Genomic DNA, 22,644 nt, shown 5'->3' with positions numbered 1-22,644 from the left:
GGATCCCCACCCTAGGCTCCACACCCATCCCACTGGCTGACCAACACAACTCACGACGTCTCGAAACACAAAAATCGATACCATCTATTATCTGTGTGCTGGGTCAATGCCCCCAGGCTGTGTTGCGTGGGGCTTTACCACGTTTAAGGAGCCAGAATAATGACTGTCTTATACTCTAAGTCTGGCTATAAAAGAAGAGCTCTATGGAAGTAATAATAATAATAATAATAATAATAATAATACAACATTCAACTCACAGATCACCCGTCTATCAAAGAGCAGCAGCTATTTACAATCTCTGTTTCTCCACACCATACCCCTGTGAGCTTAGCCTTTTCTGCTGCCCCCTACTTAGTAGATACAAAATAAGTAAAACCTCCTTGAGGAGTGAGAGTCATATAGATCAATTAATATATAATAACTGACAGTTTACTGTGTAATAACCCCAGACCCTCCAGACCCACGACTGGGCTATTTGCTCCTACTCTCCATGGCATTATATTGCTCTTGGGTTGGTGTCCACTTTCCCCCATTTTTCTGTCTCCTCCCTTGCAAATGGGCTGTTGATCACCATTTATCTGTGACACAAGGATGTATAAGTCACAGCTCCCCTCCCTGCCTCTAACCGCTGTTCGTGACACACACTAGGCTTCAAGATCAAGCAGTGTGACCGGGGTGCATGAGTGCGGCTGGATTTCAAAAGGCTTTTCAATAAACAGCATGCATGCGCTCCTACCAATTAGCCTCTGTTGTTGTCACTGTTTTAGCTCAGAGGCTTTGTTCTTTATCCACATAGCAAGGATGGAGCTTTAAGTCTGTGTGTGGTGTAAAAATAAGAGGCTGTGTGATTCCAACTCTATGACAATCTGGAAAAGGCAAAATTATGGAGAAAGAAGACAGATCAGTGGTTGCCAGGTGTTAGAATGGGGAGGCATGAAGAGGTGGGGCACAGCGGATTTTTTATGGCAGTGAAGCTACTCTTCGTATGATACTGTAATGGAAGATACAAGTCATTATACATTTGTCCAAACCCACAGAACGTTCAACACCAAGAGTGACCCCTAATGTCAACTATGGACTGGCTGATGATGACTGGTCCATGTAGGTTCATCAATTGTAACAGATGTACCATCTGGTGGGAATGTTGATAGTGGGGATGCAGGGGCAGAGGAAAATCTCTGTACCTTCCTCTTAATCTTGGTGTGAACCTAAAACTGCCCCAAAAGGATAAAGTCTTTAAAATAAAAAATAAATAAAAACACAAAAAGACGAATAAAATACCATCTGTAGCGAGAAGGATGAAGGGAGAAAAACCAGTATTTCTCCCTCTTCTCCCACACTTTTAGCACAGCTCTGAGGCGGTCAAACAAATCCTACTTCATACACTAAACAATCCTGAAAGGCAGCTATCATTATCCCCAGGTTACAAATGAGCACACTGAAGGTCAAGAAGTCTAGAAAGGAGGTTCCTAGTCCAAGTTCACACACTTAATTACGCAGTAGACTTAGAATCCAAGAGATGTGCTTCTGATTACACAGTGTTCACAAAGCCTTACTTTTATAATCAAACGGATGCCATCACAGATCCATAAACGATTACAACACAAGGCAAAAATAACTGTTGCAAAAGAGATAGGACCAAAATTCTCCAAGATCACAGCGGGAAAAAAGGCATTCCTTGTCAGTGTCCTGGGCACGGAGCACAGCTGCATGGGGGGCTTCCAGCTAAGTAAGGGGTCTCTGCGCCTTTGGAGCTGTTTTCCTAGGCTCCCTATGTTAGATGCAGGCACATCCTCCCTCCCACAGCCCCCTCTGTCCTCGCCTATTAAGGGGGGGACCATTAGGGCCTCTTTCATTTAAAAAAGAAGAAAAAAAATATGATGCTAAGTGCCCTTCCCACTTCACAGTGTTCAACCCATTACAGAGAAGTTTTGCATCTGCCATGCAAGTTGCTGCTGACACCACCACCAAGAGAGCAAGGTCAGGCATTAACTAGCCATTTTAAGGATGCAGGGAGTTTGATGCAAAGAGGTTAAGTGACTTTTTTCCAAGGTTACACTCAGCGAGAGGCATAACTGAGCCACTAACCAGACCAATACTCTCCATGCCTCCATTCAGGTCCGAAAAGCACTCTTATTGCACAGGAGTCAGCCACAGAGACACAAATTTTTTTTATTTAAATACCAGCAGAATACGGTCCAGAAGAACTCCTCCATTTAGCTGCTGGCAGGTCACCCCAGAAACCAGGGTTCAGACCTCCGTTACCAAGCAGGTCCATCTCCAGCTCTTGTAAATTTCCACTACAGGCTAGCCACCCTTTAAAAATGCTTAGCACAAAAAAAAGAAATTTTAAAAACAGAAAAAAGAAGTACTGTCTCAGAAAAGCTCCCAAGCAAACAAGGCGAGAGACGTTATCCATGTTTCCAGAGATCAGAATTTCAAACTGACTTCTGATACCTCTTAGTCAGACAAGAGTGAGAGCCTCAAGAACGAACAGCCAAAGCAGAAAAGACCGAAAAATAAATAATTACAGCAACTGCCACATGAAACATCCTTTCCAAAAATAAGTTCATCATTATGAGTACATGCCATCAGTCAAAAGCTGAATGTATTACAAACGTGCGTCATACTAAATACTTAATAGCAACCATATTGTATATTCAAACCAAAAAAAAACCCAAAACAGGTACATAGTAGAACCTCAATAAATAATCCTTTACAGACTGACATAAAAATTATTCCATTCTATGACAGTAATGCCATTTATGGACCAAGGCAGCTGCTGGCACCCATGATGGCCATCAACCCAAGACCTTCCTCCGCCAGGTCCTGTATTCCCATCAGCGAAGAGCTTAGAGGAAGATGGGCACTTTATCACAACCAAAGGAATTCAATGACTTACACATAACTCCATAAAAGCCCTATGACGGTAAATACTTCCAAAGCCCTGAGAACTTCTAATCATCTAAATTATAAGAAAAACTGTCACGAGGGAACAAGAGAGCTGAAGGAGCACAGCAGAGTCAGGGCGACGGAGGGATGAGAGGTGGGTTGAGGGTGGGTCACATCTCATCCCATCCCATCTCCAGGATGCATACGAGGGGGACAGAAGAGGGGAGGACATTCAAAATATTCAGAGACTCGCAAGGTCAGGGCAACAGCTACTCAGGACGAATGTAAACCTCCCAGGTTCTACTTTTGAAAATCTAATGGCTCCACTTCATGTATTTTCAATTCGGCATTCTAAAATTTTGCCTTGTTTTAAACAGTTACAAAGGATGTCATTTCCTATGTATTGCATATATGCCATTTTGAATAAAACTGCTATATCGCTCCCATAAATACAGTCAATGGAATGATCTGATCTCTTCCATCACACATTTTAAAACAGACATGAATATTACCAGTCAGTTTGTGTGGTGTTCCTTTTTCTCCTTGAAATCCTAGATCCTCAGGCTCTCAATCTAACGTAGCATCTTTTTGTTCCCCACAATGTTTTATAGTTCCTCTGACCCTACTTCTCTGAAACAACCACAAAAATTCATATGCAACACTGTAACACATAATTTAACTTTTTTAAATTTCTCTGACCACAAAATAAAAATTTTCTTTTGGCTTGGGCTATTGCAATTATTTTCAGTCCTGAGCAGAACAATCCATGTAACATTACAAAGTTTGATGATTAAGCATAAAAAGGAAATTGTCGTTTCTTACGGTTGGAGGATAGGTATGAGGCCTTGAGTAAAGGAGGGATCACTTAAAACTGATAGTTTGTGTTTAGTGTCACAAAGCAATGCACCCCGGGGACATTCTTCTCCAAAGTGGAAGAAGGAAGGCTGGGGTAGGGGAGGCACGAAAGGACACCAATGGTGTCACCTCAGGCAATGGAAACTGCCTCCCTAAATCGACACCTGGAGAGTAACCTTGGAAGGACTTCCCGTGCACAGGGGACCTGGAAAATCCCGTTGGAAACCCGGAACAGGCCCGCCCAGGATGTGTCCGGGGCCCAGGGCAAGCGTACAAATTCAGGTCCACATAAACATGTGGAAATATTTCTAAGTTATTAATCAAGCGAACCAACTGTGAAGTATGCCCTATCCACCTACACTGACAAATACGTCTTCATAATTGACAGAATCAAAAAGGATGGAAAAAGCTATGGTTTATATAGGACTGTAAGTTGGCAAAATGCTAAAGATTACTAAATTTAATTACGATGACTTGTCTGGGTGTTCTGCTGATGGGCTAGCAATGTTTGGATGAGTGATAAACTAAAGACTTACATAATTGGTTAGCTGTTTTATATATATATAAATATATATATTTTTTCCATAAAAGTTGTTTTCCTTGCCTTCATTTCAGCAAAATTATTAGGTCTAGTTAAAAAAAAGAGAGAAAGGTGCAGATTGTCACATAATTTGTCTTCTAGTCACAGAAGTCATCTCAAAGTTTAAATAATAAAAATATATTTATATCCAGTCTATACTATTTTAATCTAAAAACTGAAGTGCAAAAATAAAAATGTTTAATTATTGTGTCTTCAAAAAAGCTACTTTCCCTCTAAATATTCTAAATTATCTACTGAACTCAAAAGAGGACTTACAAATTATAATTCATGAACCTCAAATTTATAAAAATAAAATATTCAAATAACATTGAACATTTTATCTAGTTTTTTAAGAATTTAACCTTACTAAGTGGTTCTAAAAATAAAATTATCCAGTCCAAGCTTTCAATATCCATTCAGTTGCCAATGTCATAACTCAGTATCACACTTAACACATGTCATGTCTAGAGCTACATACATGTGGGAGAGTATGAATTTACACTGTAAAATATATTTTTTGGTTTTGTAAAACAAAATTAAATTTTCTTAAATATTGTGAAATACTCTTCAGCCAATGTGTATAACTGTTGCAAATTCTGCACTAATTATTAAGTACCTCTGGACCACAAGATGGACCACAAAAGAGTGGAGAGGGAAAAAAAAGACACTCAGCACTACTGAAAATTGATCCTTCATTACGCAAAAATTCTATTATATTCTAAAACATTCTATTATCTGAGAGGAGTTTTGTCTTTATTAATATATAGTCTTACTAATACATGTATTAATTTATCTTTATGGCAATGCCACAACCCACACAGTCCACAGCACTCAGACACAGCCCTTTGCTCCGAGGGCACGAGAGATACGATCATCGTCTGGTGTCTGAACAGTTAGAGAGAATGCTCAAAATTAGGGTGGCTCCGTGCCAGCACCGACTGTAAGATCCCCAGTGAACAAGGCAGCTCCGTACTCTTTAATAAATGCAGATGCTGGTGCTGGCGATCCACAGGGGTCTCTATAACGCAGAGCCCAGGCCAGAGCCCCTCTTGTCCTGGTGTCAGTGTAGCACTGACATCAAAGACCACTGGTCCACGATACCATCTCTCAGAGCTGAGGTCAGGCTACCTAATCAATTATGACACACGCCCTCTAAGCTAAAGACAGAAGAAAGGCACATGAACTCCTATCTTTTTAAACACATCACAGAACCCTGTATCTGGATGTACACCTGCAGTAGCCAAATCCCTTGTAAGTAATCCCAGCAGGCAGGTCTGCTCAGAAGCAAGAGCTATGGAATAGACACTGCCTCAGGTAGGTCCTGCCAACCTCTCAGACAAAGGCTGATGGTCCCCCTGAGAAGCAGGCAGTGAGCCAGTGAAGTTCAACCTCTGTCCATTTCACAACAGTTTTCGGGAGAATATCTGGCCCTTCACCCTGGCATTTCTGCTTTCAGAGAATTCAAAGCTACCAATGCATTATACGCATTATATTTACTCCACCACCTCTCAGCTTCCTCCCAGAGCATTCTGTGAAGAGCATTGACATTTGGCAGTATCAGTGGAAGATCATCTGTTAAGGGGAAAACTGCTATATCAATTACAAACATACATAGAACATTCCTCCTCTAAGGTGTTAAGATAGTAGAGGAGAACAGCCCTGTTAACTTGGATGTACCTCTTGAGTCCACAACATTGATGGTTAATTTTATGTGTCAACTTGGCTTGGCCATTGTACCCATATATTTAGTCAAATACCATGCTGGATAGTTCCTTGAGGGTGTTTTGGGGTGAGATTTATATTTAAATAAGTGGATTTTGCATCAAGCAGATTGCCCTCCCTGATTGGGTGGGCCTCACCCAATCAGTTGAAGAACTAAATAAAACAAATGGTTGACCTCCTCAGAGAAAGAGGGAATTCTCTGGCAGACAGCCTTGGACTTCACCTGCAACAGCAGCTCTTCCTGGTTCTCCAGCAGACAACCAGAACCGGACTGGAGTGGCAACTCTTCCCTGGGTCTCCAGCCTGCTGGCCTCCCCCATCAGACCGTGGACCTGCCAAACCTCCACAACTCTCTGCACCAACTTATCAAAATAAATCTGTCTATATATATGCACCTCCTATTGGTTCTGATTCTCTGGAGAACGCTGATCAACACAACACCAAACTCTACTCTGAATCCCACTGCCCAAGCCCCCAGGACTTTGCATATTAGTTGTATTCACCAAGCTTTAACAAGATTCTAGGCTCAGGAGACAACCTATGCAAAAATCAGTCATTCCTTTAGAGCTGGAGTCAAACAAGGCAGACTCTCCCAGGGACCTGCCAAACAGAAGGACACAAACTGAAAGCATGATCCTGGAATGGAAGCATGGCCATGGAAGGGGGGCACGGACCTGGAATGGGACACAGCCCTGGAAGGTCAGCATGACCTGGGAACGTGGAACCAAGATGGGAGACTTAGTAAGAAGCAGTGAGGGGTCAAGAGACTTATTCAGGAACACAAAGCAAGAAGAGAAGTGGAAGCTCACCTGTCCAACAGGCTAGAGGGAGGTAGAGGCATGATGGAGAGCAGACAGATGGCACTGAGGGCTCCTAGACAGAGGGCACTGAGGGCCCTGGACAGCCGGCACCGAAGGCTCCTGGACAGATGGCACCGAGGGCTCCTGGACAGCCGGCACCGAAGGCTCCTGGACAGCCGGCACTGAGGGCTCCTGGAAAGACGGCATTGAGGGCTTCTGGACAGTCGGCACTGAGGGCTGCTGGATGGCCCACACTGAAGACTCCTGGCTCAGGGCAGGAGAACAGGGAGGTCCACAAGTCAGGGTCGGAGCTGAGAAGAGCAGCAGTCCCAGAGGACCCCCTGTGCCCAGGGGAAGAGTCTGTTTGAAGGCGACTGAAGAATTCTCTTGCAGCCTCTACATTAGGGTTACCGGGGTGTTAAAGGGTCTGCCCAGAGCAGAAACAGGGGCCGGATGCAAGCTGAGCCTCCCTACATGGGGCCATCAGGACCGAACCCAGTTGGGAGCAGCCTGGGGCCAGGATCCCTAGACAGGCGGTGGGGGACCAAGGCCGAGAGTGGACAGGTGGGCCTGGGGCTCTGACAGCGAAGGAGATGAAGGATTAACCATGAGGAAACGAGTCAGACAACAGGGAAGGAAACCCGTAAAACGAACTCACCCTCACTTCCACACAGAATTAAACACCGGCTTGATTTAAAGTACATATGCTGCTGGGTTAGGAAGCAAAAGAAAATAAATGCATTTATGACTAACACCAAAAAGGAAAATCTTATAGTCCTTTTTTGTACTTACAGTTTTCCTATAAGCAGAAAAACCCAAATAGCATCTGATACAATTTACATATCTTTACATAATCTCACGATTACCATTTGGCAAGGAAGCTCCAGACCGAAACTCCTCCATTTATTTGCCTACAAAATGACAAAAATGTACAAAATAACAGTCTGGACAAGGAGTTTTTTACCCTCCTCTTAAAAATCACAAGAAGCCAATTCCACAATTGTTCTTAATAATATGTGTCCAATATTTCAAGTCTGAACAGTCAAGTCTTATTGACACAACTTTATCAGTCAACAAATATTCACCAACTCTTGCTATTTTCAAAGCATTGATTTCAGAACTGGGAGGAAAAAAATCGCTCTGGGCTTAAAATCTACTCCAAGATGCCATCCTGGAGACAAATTATTTACACACCAAGCAACATTTTTTTTCAGATATAAAGTAAGAATCGTACCAGTCAGTTTACAGTTTTGTTCTTAGGAGAGGGTTAAACTGAGTTGCTTGGTACATAGGAGGCACACCATAAAATATTTTGTGGGTGAGAGAAACTGCTTTTAATTGTAGAGCCATGACTCAAACACTAAAATTTGTGATTCAGCTATTCACTAGGCAAGAAAATGATAAAGGCGGCATGTGGAGTATAGTGAGTTTCAAGAGATGAATACAAACACCAAACAGAAATTTATAGAAGACTAATATTTTACTCATAAACAAAGAGTTCACCACTACCTATATATACAAAGGTTTTTGATTTAGATGAAGACCATTTATAGTCTGTCTTTGTGTTTTTCATCTTTGTTTTTCCTTCCATAGGTTAAAAAAAAAAAACCCCACAGTTTCTTAGGCTTCTATTCATAAAGCCTATTTATTTCAGAGCCCTTTCATAAATTCTCATCCATTGCTCTTTGAGTTCTTAGATTCAGAACATTCTCGAGCTGAAGGAAACCTTAGTGACCATACAGGCCAATGTGGCATGTTGTCAGATGGCACCTCGGAAACTTGAGGTCACAGGCTCAGGGGCTGACACTCGAGGTGAGGACCCAGATGCCGACAGGGCCCGAGCAGATCAGAGGAACCAAGCAGGGGACAGAAGAAAGCAAAGGACCATGGGATGAGGCAGAGGCTGCAGTGTGGGATGCAGGGACGGGTCTACATCTCCCAAGTTCTCAAGAGATGCCGATAAATCATCCAAATTGTTAAATGATGTAATCTGTACATGGTAGACACCAAAATTATTTCAAATGCTGTTCAGATCAAAACATACAAATGCACACACATGCTCATATATGCTTATAAACACAAATGCTTGCAAACACACATGTTCACGCACACACATACGCTCATGCACACACACACATGCTCACGCACACATCTGCAAGCCAGGTCCACTCTGGTCCACGCCACAGTCAATCTATACACAGGGTCTCCACATGATCAGATAGGACTCAAAACCACGTGTGTCATTTTAAAGGGCCATTAAGTGCCTACAGAGAAGGGATTACTTTATTTCTTACCTGAATATTCCTTCTTTCACATACCATTATCAAAAATGGCTTTTTTGACAAGAAGATACTAACTCACTTTTTTCAACGTATTAACTATGTCTTTTAGTTTATTTACTCTCATATTTATCAAACACATCCTACCCTTCCTTATAACATGGGCTTTTTTCTCTTTACATTTAACTATCTAATATTTAGTGAGAGTATGTGCTTCCCTCAACTCCAAGAGGCCACTAAGGTTTATCTTTTCTCTTCGAGTTTTTAGCAAATATATTTAATTTTCTTATTAGTGTACAAATGGGATTCCAGTTACAGTATTAGGTGGCCAGTGAAAACAATGTGATTGTCTAGGTTTCATTAGTATTACTAAAATATCATTTAAATTTTTAAAAAGAGGAATTTTAAATGCTGATCATCTCATGTAACACAATCAAATTCTAGTTCTGAGTCCACAGTTAAACAATGGTTACAGACTGATAAGTTCTGTCACCCGCTCACTTTATGGTCCTGTGAACCAACTGCCACATCTCTCATTTCACAGTCAACTATACTGAAAACAGCAATTCCCCAGAACAGTCTAGGACCAAGTTTCAGAACTGGGAGGGATCCACCTCCACGACCTAACAGAAGGCCATATTCACACTTTTCTCCTAACGCTTCATGAATAAACATCCCTTATTCAAATAAGTTACCTATTAACTAACTCCAGTAATTTTGATTCAACTTTGAATGGCAAATAGAGTCCTTCTGGCAAGACTGCAGAGTTTGCAATTCAAATTACAGAAATTTTAATAATGGGGAGAATAAAAATTAGTGGAATGATTCCTAAGGCACCGGAATTCCAATACTTTTATTGCACCAGTAGAAAGCTCACATAAATACTTCTCAGTGTAAAAGCTGGGGGGACATATCTGGATGGGCGTCCTCACACATAATTCACCTGCTGTCTTATCAGAGCATTCCTTCCTGGGACTCCACAGGAACCTTCCAGACGCCAGAGCTCCCCAACCCCAGACATTAAGAGGCAATGTTGCTACTTCTCAATAAATAACAGTGAAACAGTCACTGGATTAAATGACTTCCTTACATTATCACCATAAACAATAATTATTTGGCTGCTGCCCTTTGCAAGCTTGCACGTGCTTATGAGTAAATCAAGCCTCATTGATTTACCAAGCCAAAACGTTTTACATTTCGCTCCCCTAATGTGAGCTATCATCCTCCACTGCACTTCATGAGGCTTTAATGTACTATGTTTCTTAATACTTTTAATATGAAAGATTAGTACCGATTAGCTCTGGAGCAGGGACACTGCTCGTGGAATGGTCAACTGGTCACTAAACCCAGGTCTCCCTGAACGTGTCTTTAGTAAGGGAATTCTCTTAACAAAGTACAATAGAACTGCTGCCATGCTGTTTCCTTCCCCCTAACTTTAACGGAGTAACGATGGCCAGCACTGAGTCAAAGATTAGTTTCACTTAAAAGAGCAAGGCAGGAAAATACAGGACTGCAAAGGATGCTACGTGCTTGGTAAAATGTCATCTAAAATTTTTAAACGTGAGCCTCAGGGCAGTGACTTCAGAAGACATAAGATTACTTGGAGAATCCAAAAATGACCAGAAAGATTTAAGTGTGACCAGAAAAGGCAGTCCTCTCCTTTCTCCCATCAATGAACAAAACCACCCAAAACTCCCATCCTCTTGCTTGGCCCAACAATATTTTGAAACTGACATCCACATACTGATCGATCTCTCAGGGACTGAGTACTCCGAGGTCTCTGGCTTCCATCGAGGAACCAGAGTCTACAATTCTGTATTGGGTGAAATTCTATCCACGGCAGGTGACAAAGGACCCAAATGCTCATCATGATTCCCAACCTAGTTTGCCTCCCAACCCACTGAAACTTCACCATCCCACAAAGTCACACAGAAACTTGACTTCGGTGCTTTGCACAGACTCCTGGGCTAGATTTCCATCAATCCTAATCCCAAAACAAACTCCATTCCTCACTTACCCTCCTCCTTCCTTCTTTCCTTTCCAAAGATCACAAACCAAAGCAGGTGAGACTGGAAAGCTCTTTAGTGATTATACACTATCACCTCCTCATTTCAAAGATGAGGAAATGGGAGAGCGAGAGGTACCTACATTAATGGCAGAGGCAAGGAAAGAAACCTGATATTCTGGCTCCAAACGCCATGTCCCTGCTTCATACTACCCCGATTCCTGGGATCAGTAAGAAAATCTATCACCACGGAGCCTCCCAAACAAATACATGAGGTGTCATGGACCGCTTTCACTCCTGTTAATATTCTGGGACACCTTTCAAGTTTAACCACGACAAAGATCGACCAGGTACAGCTGCGGGATTTACAGTGCAATGAGCTCTGTAAGACAGAAAACCACACCAACAAGAATCCTCGTGCAAGAATAGATTCTACGATTCCCTCTGGAACAAGCTGCCACCTCTGGCTACAAAGCAATAATTATCCTGCACTACAGCAATCAATACAACCTCCTTGCCCCGTGAACCTGCTACTTCCTGACTTTGTTCTCTGTACTCGAGATTTCCAAGCTGTATCGATCACCTACTCAATTTTTTTAAAGTTCTTTAAAAGGAGCAATAAAGAAATTCTCCAATTAGCATCACTTGGGATGGTCTGAACAGACTTCAAATCTTTCATTCACATAAATGGTTTCTCTTTTCATGGGGCTTCCCCATTTTTCATTTTCAATTTGTCATTTTAAGTGTGTCTGTGTCTTGCCTAAGAGCACAGAGTCAGGAGCATACAAATTTGATAGTGTTTCTGAAACTGCGGCAGCTGCCACATTTTTCACCCAGGCAAGGAAGAAGAATTGATTCATCAACTCTGCCTTCTTTTCTCAAGCAACAGCATGGATTTTTTTTTTTTTACCAAATGAACCCATTAGCTCTTAGAGTGTTAAAATTCTGTACCCTGGAACTTCTCACTAAAATGATCCACTAGAGGCTCTATTATAAAGTAAAACCCTCTTACGTCTTCTCCACGGTGTTTCAGAAAGTGTCAAAATTTAAGAGTAAGTCATGAGATAAGCAAGGACAGCGAAAAGGCAAGATATCACACAGGAGAAGGGCCTGCCTCTCGGTCCCCCTCTATGCCCCCTACTCTCGGTGTACCCAGGTATGCATCTGCCCCTGGGATCAACTCATGTCTGGACCCTCCTGGGAGCATGTGGGCTCTATCTACATGGCTTTTGTGTGCAGAGCTGGCAAGTGGGAAAGTGTCTAGTTCTCTAAAACTGATATTTTCCCAATATTCCATCAGTATAATTCATCCATCAAGACTGATTTATTTTGAGATATAAACTACTGTGTACAAAATAGGCAAGCAGAGAGGATATACTGTACAACACAGGGAAATAGAGCCATTGTTTTGAAATAACTTTAAATGGAGTATACTCTATAGAAATACTGAATCATTATGCTGTACACCTGAAACTAATATAATATTGTAAACCAACTATACTTCAATTTTTTAAAAATTTTAAAGGAATCGTAATAACTATATAGTTCACAAGAAGCCGGAAAATGAAAAAAAGACTGATTTTTTTTTATGACGGATCGGAAATCACAGGGATATTAAATAATCTTATAGTCTCACCTCAGTGGCTGTTTTAATTCAAAGCCAGATGGAATATTATTCAGCAGTTAAAAAGAAGGAAATCGTGTCATAGGCTACCACGTGGATGAACCTAGAAGATATTATGCTAAGTGAAATAAGCCAGTCACAGAAGGACAAATATTGCCCTCTGTGAGGTGTTATATTAAAAATAAAGCTACAGGGCTTCCCTGGTGGCGCAGTGGTTAAGAATCCGCCTCCCAATGCAGGGGACACGTGTTCGAGCCCTGGTCTGGAAAGATCCCACATGCCGCGGAGCAACTAAGCCCGTGAGCCACAACTACTGAGCCTGCGCTCTAGAGCCCGCGAGCCACAACTACTGAAGCCCACGTGCCTAGAGCCCGTGCTCTGCAGCAAGAGAAGCCACTGTAATGAGAAGCCCACGCACTGCAACAAGAGTAGCCCCCCCCTCGCCGCAACTAGAGAAAGCCCACACACGGCAACAAAGACCCAACGCAGCCAAAAATAAATAAAATAAAATAAATAAATTTTTAAAAATAATAAGTAAAGAAAGAAGGGCCTTCTCTCTTCTTTCTGAGACAATAAAGGGCCAACACATTCGCTAAGGCCAAGGCAACGGATTCACTCCTTACACACGTCACTTAAATGCAACTCAAACTCCGTGCGTTTGTTATGACACTTCTCTACGTAACTTTACAAATGCTCCAGAAGGGAAAAGCAATTGTGCATAGGATGGACGCAAGGAACCTCGGAGTCAGCTCTAATACTTCACGCGTTGCTTCGAAATAAAAATATCAAGTCAAAATTAAGATAGGCAGGCAGGTCCTAAGGAGACATTACACCTGCTTGAGAATTAGCATCAGGAGTTTTCAAGTGCAAAGAGGACAGGGTGTTGAGATTCAGCTTTTTGGTAAGGCAGTTTCTCTCACTTACAGGATCGGATGAGTTCCTGATCATCCTAAGAGGCAGCCCATTCTTTTACAGCAGGATTTCTCGAAGTCAGCACTATTGGCAGTTTGAGCCCAATAACGTCACCGTCTGGGGGGGTTGCTGTGCCTTGTAGGATGTGTTGCAACATCCCTGGCCCCTCCCACCAGATGCCAGCAGCATCCCCCACCTCCCCTCTCACAACTAAAAATGCTTGCAGACATCACTGGATGTCCCTGGGAGGTAAAATCGCCCCAGTAGAGAACCACCATTTTCCATGAGCTAAATGGATCTAATCTACACAAGCTTTGACAATCTCTTTGAGAGTAATGTCACTTCTCCTCACCTGTTTGGTTTTCTATATGTTTCTCACCTTGACAGTCTCCCCACAACAAGACAGATTAAAACATATTAGAGAAACCTGTTTCTGATGCACTATAGTGCTATTCAAAACATCAAGTCTCTAAAGCAAAAGAAAAGCAAGATAATCCATCAGCAAAGGGAGAACAAGGCCTCCATCACGGGCATCCCTTCAGTCTTCCTTTCCTACCTCCAGAAACCCATCCGAGGATTAGGCTCAAAGGCATAAAGGCTATGGTGGGCTCAACCATCGGGTTCAGCTCCAACATCTGAAAATGCACCCAGTCCCCCCTCACTCCAGCGCCCTCAGGCTAATGCAACTCAAGGAGAGACCCTGAAAGTGCTGGACCTTTCTAGGATATCAGTTATTGAATCTCTACAAGGTTTTCTCTACAAGCATCAGGAGTGATGCCCGAGAGCTGGGCCCCCCCGTGCTCACCATCCGGGGGCATCAGGGTCTTATTGTTCTGCGTGCACCACCCTATGGGGTGCAGATCCGCAATCACCACGTCACACCAGAAGTCGGCACGGCGGTCCTCCCCGTAACCACAGTAGCGCAGAAGCAGCAGCTGCCCGCAGGTGGTGATGACCGTGGCCACCCAGTACGTGTCCGGGTTCTTCTTGTTGGCTACCTCCAATTTCATCCCCGGCTGGAAGTTGCTCTGAATGCTGATCTCAACCTTAAGGAACACAGAAAATCCGTCATTACACTGGACACGTCCATCCAGAAGATTATGTGAACGACTGAAAACACAGCACTTAATATTTCTGTTGCCCTAGATCAGCACCATCTAAAAGAAATATAATGTAAGCCACTGGTGTGACGTTAAATTTTCTAGTGGCCACTTTAAAAAAAAAAGAGAGATGAAATTAATTTTAGTAATGTATTTTATTTAACCCAACAGATCCCAAATAGCATCATTTCAAAAGGGAACCAATATAAAAATAGAGTAGTGAGAAATTTTACATTTTTATTTTCCAATGAAGCCTCTGAAATCTGGTGTGTATTCTACACTTACAGCACATCTTGTTACCGAACAGAACTTGGGTCCGTTAGTCAACAGGTGCAGCAAAGCCAGTCTACTGACCGGGCTGTGGTGAAGGAAAGTGCAGAGTTTACTGCAGGGCACCAAGCAAGAGAATGGGCAGCTCATGTTCAAAAGACCCAAACTCCCCAATGGCTTTCAGGGAAGGGTTTCTAAAGGCAAGGTGAGGGGTGTGGGTCACAGGGCGTGTCACCAGCTCACGAATAATTCTCTGATTGGTTGGTGGTGAGTTAACAGGGTGATGTTTCGAGAATCTCAATCATCCACCTTCTGGTTCCAACCAGTCTGGGGTCTGCCTGCTGGTGGTCAGCATGCAGTTAACTTCTCCCACCTGGTGGGGTTTCAGTATCTGCAAATCAACTCAAGGATACGGCTCAGGATATTATCTATAGCCCCTGAGCAGGAACTAAGGGCCCCTGAATTTGTGTTATGGCTAAACTCTTATTATTTTGTCTTGCTTGACTGCTTTCCTTAGTTTCTACATTTTCTTCTCTGATTAAACTTGCTCTTTGCAACTCAGAGAAAGCCTTAGGAGGCTGAAGTTTTGGAGGTGGGGACACAGGGGGGTCTGTTCTCAGGAAGGCCCTGCAGGGTCCTAATTGGTTTCAATCTCAATTTGGATGACACACTTTCCAAGTGCTGGATGGCTAGTGGCTACTGCGTGAACAGTGCAGCCTCAGAAAATGGATTTTCTTTTTTTTTTTTTAATGAAGGGTTATCATCTATTAATATTTGCCAGCCCTCCCTGCAAAAGAAAGCTTTCCATCCTGGTGAGTTATAATATTGTAAGGCCAGCACATCGGATGTCCCTGAGTAGCTGCTGCTTAAGAGATGATAGAATTATGAACTGTTTGCCCACGCGTCCTGGGCTACTCTTCCTTTAAGCCTGGCAGACAGGCCCGGGGACATTCTGCATCCACAGTACAGGGCACTATACTGTGCCTGAAAATGGGGCAGAAAAATGCATCGAATGAAAGAGAACAGGACTGACTCCGTATGCAGAGATATTGAGAACTTCCTGGTATAGAAAAGGAAGGAAAAAGCTGTTGATCTATATATCTCATTCCTAAAGCACCTGGAGAAATCTAACCAAGTCATCCTGGAATCGTAAAAGGCAGATGTTACAATGGATTTTGCAAAATGGAATCCACACTGTATGCTGGGTGAGTTTTAGTTTTATTATGTTTTAATATTTCACTCTTGGTTTCACTAAATGGCCACAGTCCCATTCATAATAAACCAGCAATTATCACAGTATAAGTGTCAGTATAAAAAGAGAATCGGAATGCGATCCACCCTTAACAAGGTCATGAAAATTTAATAAGGTCTTCAATTCCTTTTCAAAGGAACACTTCACTTTCAAAAAGAATAAAATGTCACCTTAAAATAAAATGGCTTCTTAATTCAACAGAAGAGCCAGAAGGAAGACCAGGTTGAGAAAGTCCCCCAATTTGTTTATGATACTGAGGCTAAATCTTTGCCTTGGAAAGGCCCAGTGGGGGGAAAAAATGTTTCTCAGTATTAAATTTTCATTTCCAATAAAGCAATAGTAATACCTAAGAACTTAGGTCCTGGAAACTCAACCTTTTTCTTGCTAATGATATATTACCAAAATCTCATATCTAAGCAAACATCTGGTAAAAACTTAATTTTTTTATTTCCTGGGACTTGCCCTCTGCTTGGCATGCTATTTGCATTGTTCAAAAAACAGTATAGATGAGGGTGATTTTTTTTTTGGTTTGATCCAAACATTTCCTGAATATTTATGGTCTTTCCTGTAATTTGACTCATCTGTCCACAAATGGCTCTAACGCTTTTAGGTGTCTTTTCAAAAGGAAAATATCAATTCAAACTTAAAATATACAGCCATTACATCTCCTAAGAAGACATTACTCATTGATGCCTACTTGCCTAGTTTGCTGGCTTTTTATTTATTCACATCAACCTTACCTGTCTTGGGCTGTGCGCCCCAGACAGCAGAGAACACATCATTCTAATCTGGCTTTTTGAGGCACAGAATGAGGTTAAGACCACACACCATTTCTCATGCTGAGCACCACCCCGAGGCCCAGCCCTGGATTAAAGCAAGGCCCACATTTCCTGCAGCCCTCTGTGAAAATCAAACTCACTTCCACATCTCCTCTGCATTTCTAAGAAATTTTGGCCAAATTTCTCTTTTCTTCTCATTCCCTTTCTTCCAGTAAGTTTGGCATCTTCCTGAAGACACCCTTCCCACCCCCGCAAACAGATCAGAAGGAGAAAGGAGGTCACCCACATGTTTGAACGATGTGTGAGGAGCTGCACTGGTCCCCGTCTCTTCCAAATATTCTCCCCAGTTAAAGCCGGTTTCCTCCAAGCTTGAGCCTTCTTCTGTCGAAAGACAAAAAAAAAAAAAAAAAAAAAAACAGAAGCATATCAATACTAGTGTGAAGAATGGAAAGGCAATGGCCTTCCATGTAAACCAGAAAATCCTTCATGCAAGAGAGAAACAAATTCAATGTGTAGGAGAATACTGTTGAATTCTTTGCAAAGTTTCTGTTTGCTGATTTTAGAGACAGGTGACTCAAGAAAGACATGGAACCAACCTAAGTGTCTATCAACAGAGGAATGGATAAAGAAGATGTGGTCTATACACACAATGGAATATTACTCGGCCATGAAAAATAATTAAATCATGCCATTTGCAGCGACATGGATGGACCTAGAGATTATCATATTAAGTGAAGTAAGTCAGACAAAGACAAATATCATATGATATCATTTACATGTGGAACACAAAAAATAGTACAAATGCACTTGTTTTCAAAACAGAAAGATTCACAGACATAGAAAATAAACTTATGGTTACCAAAGGTGGGGGGAATAAATTAGGATTATGGGATTAACAGATACATACCACTGTACATAAAATAGATAAACAATAAGGATTTACTGTATAGCACAGGGAACTATATTCAATATCTTGTAAAAAACTATAATGGAAAAGAATCAAAAAACGAATATATATACATATGTGTATAAAGAAATCATTTTGCTGTGCACCTGAAACTAACACAATATTGTAAGTCAACTATACTTCACGTAAAAGAAAGAAGGAAAGAGGGCTCCCCTGGTGGCGCAGTGGTTGAGAGTCTGCCTGCTAATGCAGGGGACATGGGTTCGAGCCCTGGCCTGGGAGGATCCCATATGCCACAGAGCAACTAGGCCCGTGAGCCACAACCACTAAGCCTGCGCGTCTGGAGCCTGTGCTCCACAACAAGAGAGGCCGCGATAGTGAGAGGCCCGCACACCGCGATGAAGAGTGGCTCCCACTTGCCACAACTAGAGAAAGCCCTCGCACAGAAACGAAGACCCAACACAGCAAAAATAAATTAATAAAAATAAATTAATAAATTTCCTACCCACAACATCTTCTTTAAAAAAAAAAAAAAAAGAAGGGAAGAAAAGAAAGGGAAAAGGGAGGGAGGGAGGGAGGGAGGGAGGGAAACAAGGACAGGAAGGGAAGGGAAAAGGAAGGAAGAAAAGGGGAGGGGAGGGGAGGGGAGAGGAGATCAAGGAAAACCCTGAAGAAATTCTGCTTGGACTACCCTGACAGAATCAAGATTAAGGGCTCTTCAGTAAATGAAATGAGGTTTGCTTCAAAGCATAGTTGCTGCACGTTAGCCTGTTTGAGATTATCCACTGGAGACACTCCGGTCTTTGGGGAGGTTGGAGGACAAGGTGAAGGAAACCACTGGGCACCAAGTAAGCACCTTGATGTATATACAGTACAACAGCTGGAGATTATAAAGTAATATCATAGATCACTGGGGCTTCAGAAAGCATTGACTCCAAAGTCATTTCAAGGAAAAACACTGAGACCCAGAAGGACCGCTCAGGTGTGTGAGGCGCCCGGCCAGTTAGCCACAGGAACTGAGCGGCTGTCAGACTGACCCCACGCCCACCCCGTCCAGGGACCCTCTCCTGCCTTCTCCTGAGACAGAGCTCTCAGGGCAAGGCACCCAGGTGGAAACCTACAGGACACGCATTTCTCCAAGGACAAGGAACAAAGAGAAATGCAATCAAATGTACGATGTGGTTCTTAAAACCATCACTGGGCTTCCCTGGTGGCGCAGTGGTTGAGAGTCCGCCTGCCGATGCAGGGGACCCAGGTTCGTGCCCCGGTCTGGGAAGATCCCACGTGCCGCAGAACGGCTGGGCCCGTGAGCCATGGCCGCTGAGCCTGTGTGTCCAGAGCCTGTGCTCCGCAACGGGAGAGGCCACAATAGTGAGAGGCCCACGTACCGCAAAAAAAAAAAAAAAAATCAGTTTTGGAGGAAATCACGCAATTCCCAGAACATTTCAGACTGTACAGTAAGATATAATCAGTTTAGTTGAAAAGCACCAAATATCTCACTTTAAAATATAGATAACGTAAATGTGATGTCATAGTTTCCATTGGAAAAAACTGATGAGCCGTAAACATTATTTTAACCTATTTGCAAGACTGTTATAAGGAAGGAACACGCAGTAGTAAGGGTTGTCCAAAGATGCAGGCCATTTAGTGCTTCAAAAGTTAAGACTCTCCTTTCTTTCCATAACACTCAATGGATACTGTCGTTCAACTTGTGTATCTTCTATTAGCAAGAGCCCATTTCATTGGCCCAGAAGAAATGCTGCGATCAATTGTGTATTAACATAGAAGTGGTATAACCCGGCAGGTGGGCCAGGGGAATTAGTGGCTGGGTGCATAAGAAAGACTTCTTGGAGGCTATCACTATTTTTTTTCTCCTAAATGTTATAAATTATAAGTGGGAAAAGTTATTTTCTTGTAATACTCTATCTAGTCTCAGGAATTGATAGAAGAGGATAGCTTTTGTAACATCAGAAGATGCTAAGCCAAAAGGCAGTTACCTTAAACGTCATCTTCTAAAGCCAAGCTGCTAAGAACTTCCACCTCCAACTTTAATAAGGTGGTTTATCATGAAACGTCCGAGAACAGAAAAAGCCACCTGAAGAGAAAACCTTTCCCCTGGAGCTCTTCCAAGATGCAGTCACCCCAGGGTTTAGACCCTCCCATCAGAATCATGCTCCCTGGACAAAGTCAGCAGGTCTTGCAGTCACCAGTTACCAAGGGCTGTGAGGCGGGTTTCCAGCTGCTAAAGGCAGGGAGGCAAACCCAAAGGGAAAGCAGTCAGGCTCCAGAAAATGCCTCAGGGGGTCACCCAACAGTTCTGCCCACAATTCTTTTCGCCCAAGCCGCACTGGGCATCAATGATCAAGTCTGTTTTCTGACCCACTAGCCGGAGGCACGGACGCAGCACGTTTCCTTGCCAGGGTGGCCTGGTACGGAATCTCTGGGGTAGCTGACTTGTTGCAGTGAAAGTCTGTGCTTCCCTTACACCCTCCCGTCCAGCGGCAGCTCAGACCATGCCTCCTGCAGGCCCTGCAGCTCCAGCCCTGACAGGCACCTCCGTTTCCACCCAGAGACCACAGGCTGTCACAGCAGTGACGAGAACTAGGGGTGTCAGCCCTCCTCTAACTGCTTTACGTGCAGCACCTTATTTAATCCTTCCAGGAACCCTGACAGACGGGCACTCAAGGGACTTACCAGGTCGCACAACTGTCCAGCTACGAAGCAGGGGTCCAATGCAGGTGGCCTGGGGTGGAAGCCGGAACTTCTCCGAGGCACCTTCCCAGGTCAGACAGCCCCACTCCATCACCCCCCTCTCCACCTGGAGGATCCGAGGAGGACCCCAGGGCCAGCTTTATCTGTCTCTGTGGTGGTGAGTGTTAACGTGTTCAGGGCCAAGACGGGCAGCAGGAGGACCCAGGAGGTGGGGGGTGGGCGGGAGGCAGCTGCCACCCCCGGGGAGGAGGACAGAAGGGGCAGGGCTCCTGGGGCCTGTTTGCAAAGAAGGAGGAGAGAGCCGGCAGAGGACGTGGCCGTGATACTCGGCCCTGAGCCGACCGAGGCACTAGGTCCCGGAAGAGTGGTTTTTGGAGAATTCCAGCTGCTGAAAACGGATCGGGCTCCTCCAAATCAGAGACACTCAGGGGGAGACTGAGCCTTCAGGAGCTGCCTGCTGCACTTTGATGAACCTCATCAGGACCTCAGGAGACCTGATGATTCCACCACTTGGAGGCAGCGGTGAGGCAAAGACCAAGGCTCAAACCTCCCAACTGCAACTTTGAGACCCTTCATCAGAGCTCTTGATCCTTCATAAAACGCTCATCTAGGCTGTTAACAAAAATTTTGTTTCCACCCAATTTTAATTCATTACAAGCTACGTTTCCAGTCTCTTCTCCCAATAAAAGACGCTGCAGCAGCTTTCGTGCTCACTCCAGCATTCAGTCCCGTCAATCAAGAAAGGAGAAAGTGGAACCTCCCTGGCAGGCTGGTGGTTAAGACTCCCCACTTCCAATGCAAGGGGCTCGGGTTCCATCCCTAGTCAGGGAACTAAGATCCCACATGCCAATAAATAAACAAATACATAAATAAAATCCATTAAAAAAAGAAAGAAAGGAAAAGGGACCGCTGGGACCCAACCCCCCGCCCCACATGTGAGTCTGTGAGATCAGTGCTCAGGAAAGCTCTGCTGCCCTCTGGCATCAAGACAAACACTTTAAAAAGCAACCAAGAGTCAGGCCTAGAATGGGATTTTAAAGATAAAACCTTTATGCCTTTAAAGGTTTATGCCTTTAACTCTAAGTATGCTGTTTCAACAATAAAATCAAACACAAAATGGAGGGTTTTCGGAACCTGTAACATATAACACTTCCTCCGCCACCTATGCCCTCCCTGAGCAGCTGATTCTCTAAAGACATTTCAAAGAGCAAGAGACAGACATGCCACGTTTATGAGTGGAGGTCTCATAAACCCAGAGCAAATATTTACAGCTGATTCATAAACTTCTTAAACCCGTAAACATTTTACCAAGGAAACTCTGACGGCCTCTTTTCTCCGCATCGGAACTGGTCAGAGGCATCTCCCCACGATGTCATGCAAGCAGACCGTGAAAAGCTACTAAGGAAATGTCACAGCTCAGAAGAAGGCGGGATCTTTAGTGGCGATCCAGTTCTAGAACACACAGAGCTGTGTATGTGACTGGAATCGTTCATGTTAACTAGAAAAAGAATACTCCAAGTGGGAGTACAAACGACTTTACAGTGAAAAATGGAATCAACACAGGACTCGTTACCTTTTTTTAAGTCATCAGATCTTGGGTTGTAGAATGTAACAAGCTGAAATAAGACTAATCTTGCAGAGGAGAATATTAAACCTGTCATCAGCACCCAGTCAAGGAACAGAGAATCAGCAGGTTCACAATGAATGAAATCTTACAGGGCACCTTGTTGTGCGCTAGATATTATTTTTTAAGTGGACAGTGAAAGGAAGAAGACATTCAATCTTTGTCACTTTAACTGCTGATAGTCGGTTGGTAGGATCACAAGGTTTAGAAAATGTTTCCACTGTGAGTACATTAAACAGACACAGGGTACTGATAAAACTCAGAAAGGACTAGCCAACATCAATCCTAGGTCTGAGTTCACAGCTGCAAGATTACACCTGGGGGCGGGGGG

General features: G+C 43.4%; 1 protein-coding gene across 1 annotated transcript in view; it reads right to left on the bottom strand.

Moving 5' to 3' along the window:
* The window catches only part of SFMBT2 (Scm like with four mbt domains 2), a 192,145-nt gene that overhangs the window by 159,410 nt on the left and 10,091 nt on the right, over positions 1 to 22,644 (bottom strand). The window contains exons 2-3 of the mRNA XM_007465810.1: positions 17,357 to 17,451; positions 14,475 to 14,715 (exon numbers count right to left, since the gene is read on the bottom strand). Coding sequence (XP_007465872.1) covers positions 14,475 to 14,715; positions 17,357 to 17,451 — 336 coding nt within the window. The remainder of the gene's footprint in view (positions 1 to 14,474; positions 14,716 to 17,356; positions 17,452 to 22,644) is intronic.

The sequence above is a fragment of the Lipotes vexillifer genome, unplaced genomic scaffold (genome assembly GCF_000442215.2).
Source record: "Lipotes vexillifer unplaced genomic scaffold, Lipotes_vexillifer_v1.1 scaffold7, whole genome shotgun sequence".
In the NCBI taxonomy this organism is placed as follows: Eukaryota; Metazoa; Chordata; class Mammalia; order Artiodactyla; family Lipotidae; genus Lipotes; species Lipotes vexillifer.
The sequence above is the reverse complement of the archived record's forward strand: the minus strand, read 5'-3'. Positions and strand labels throughout refer to the sequence as shown.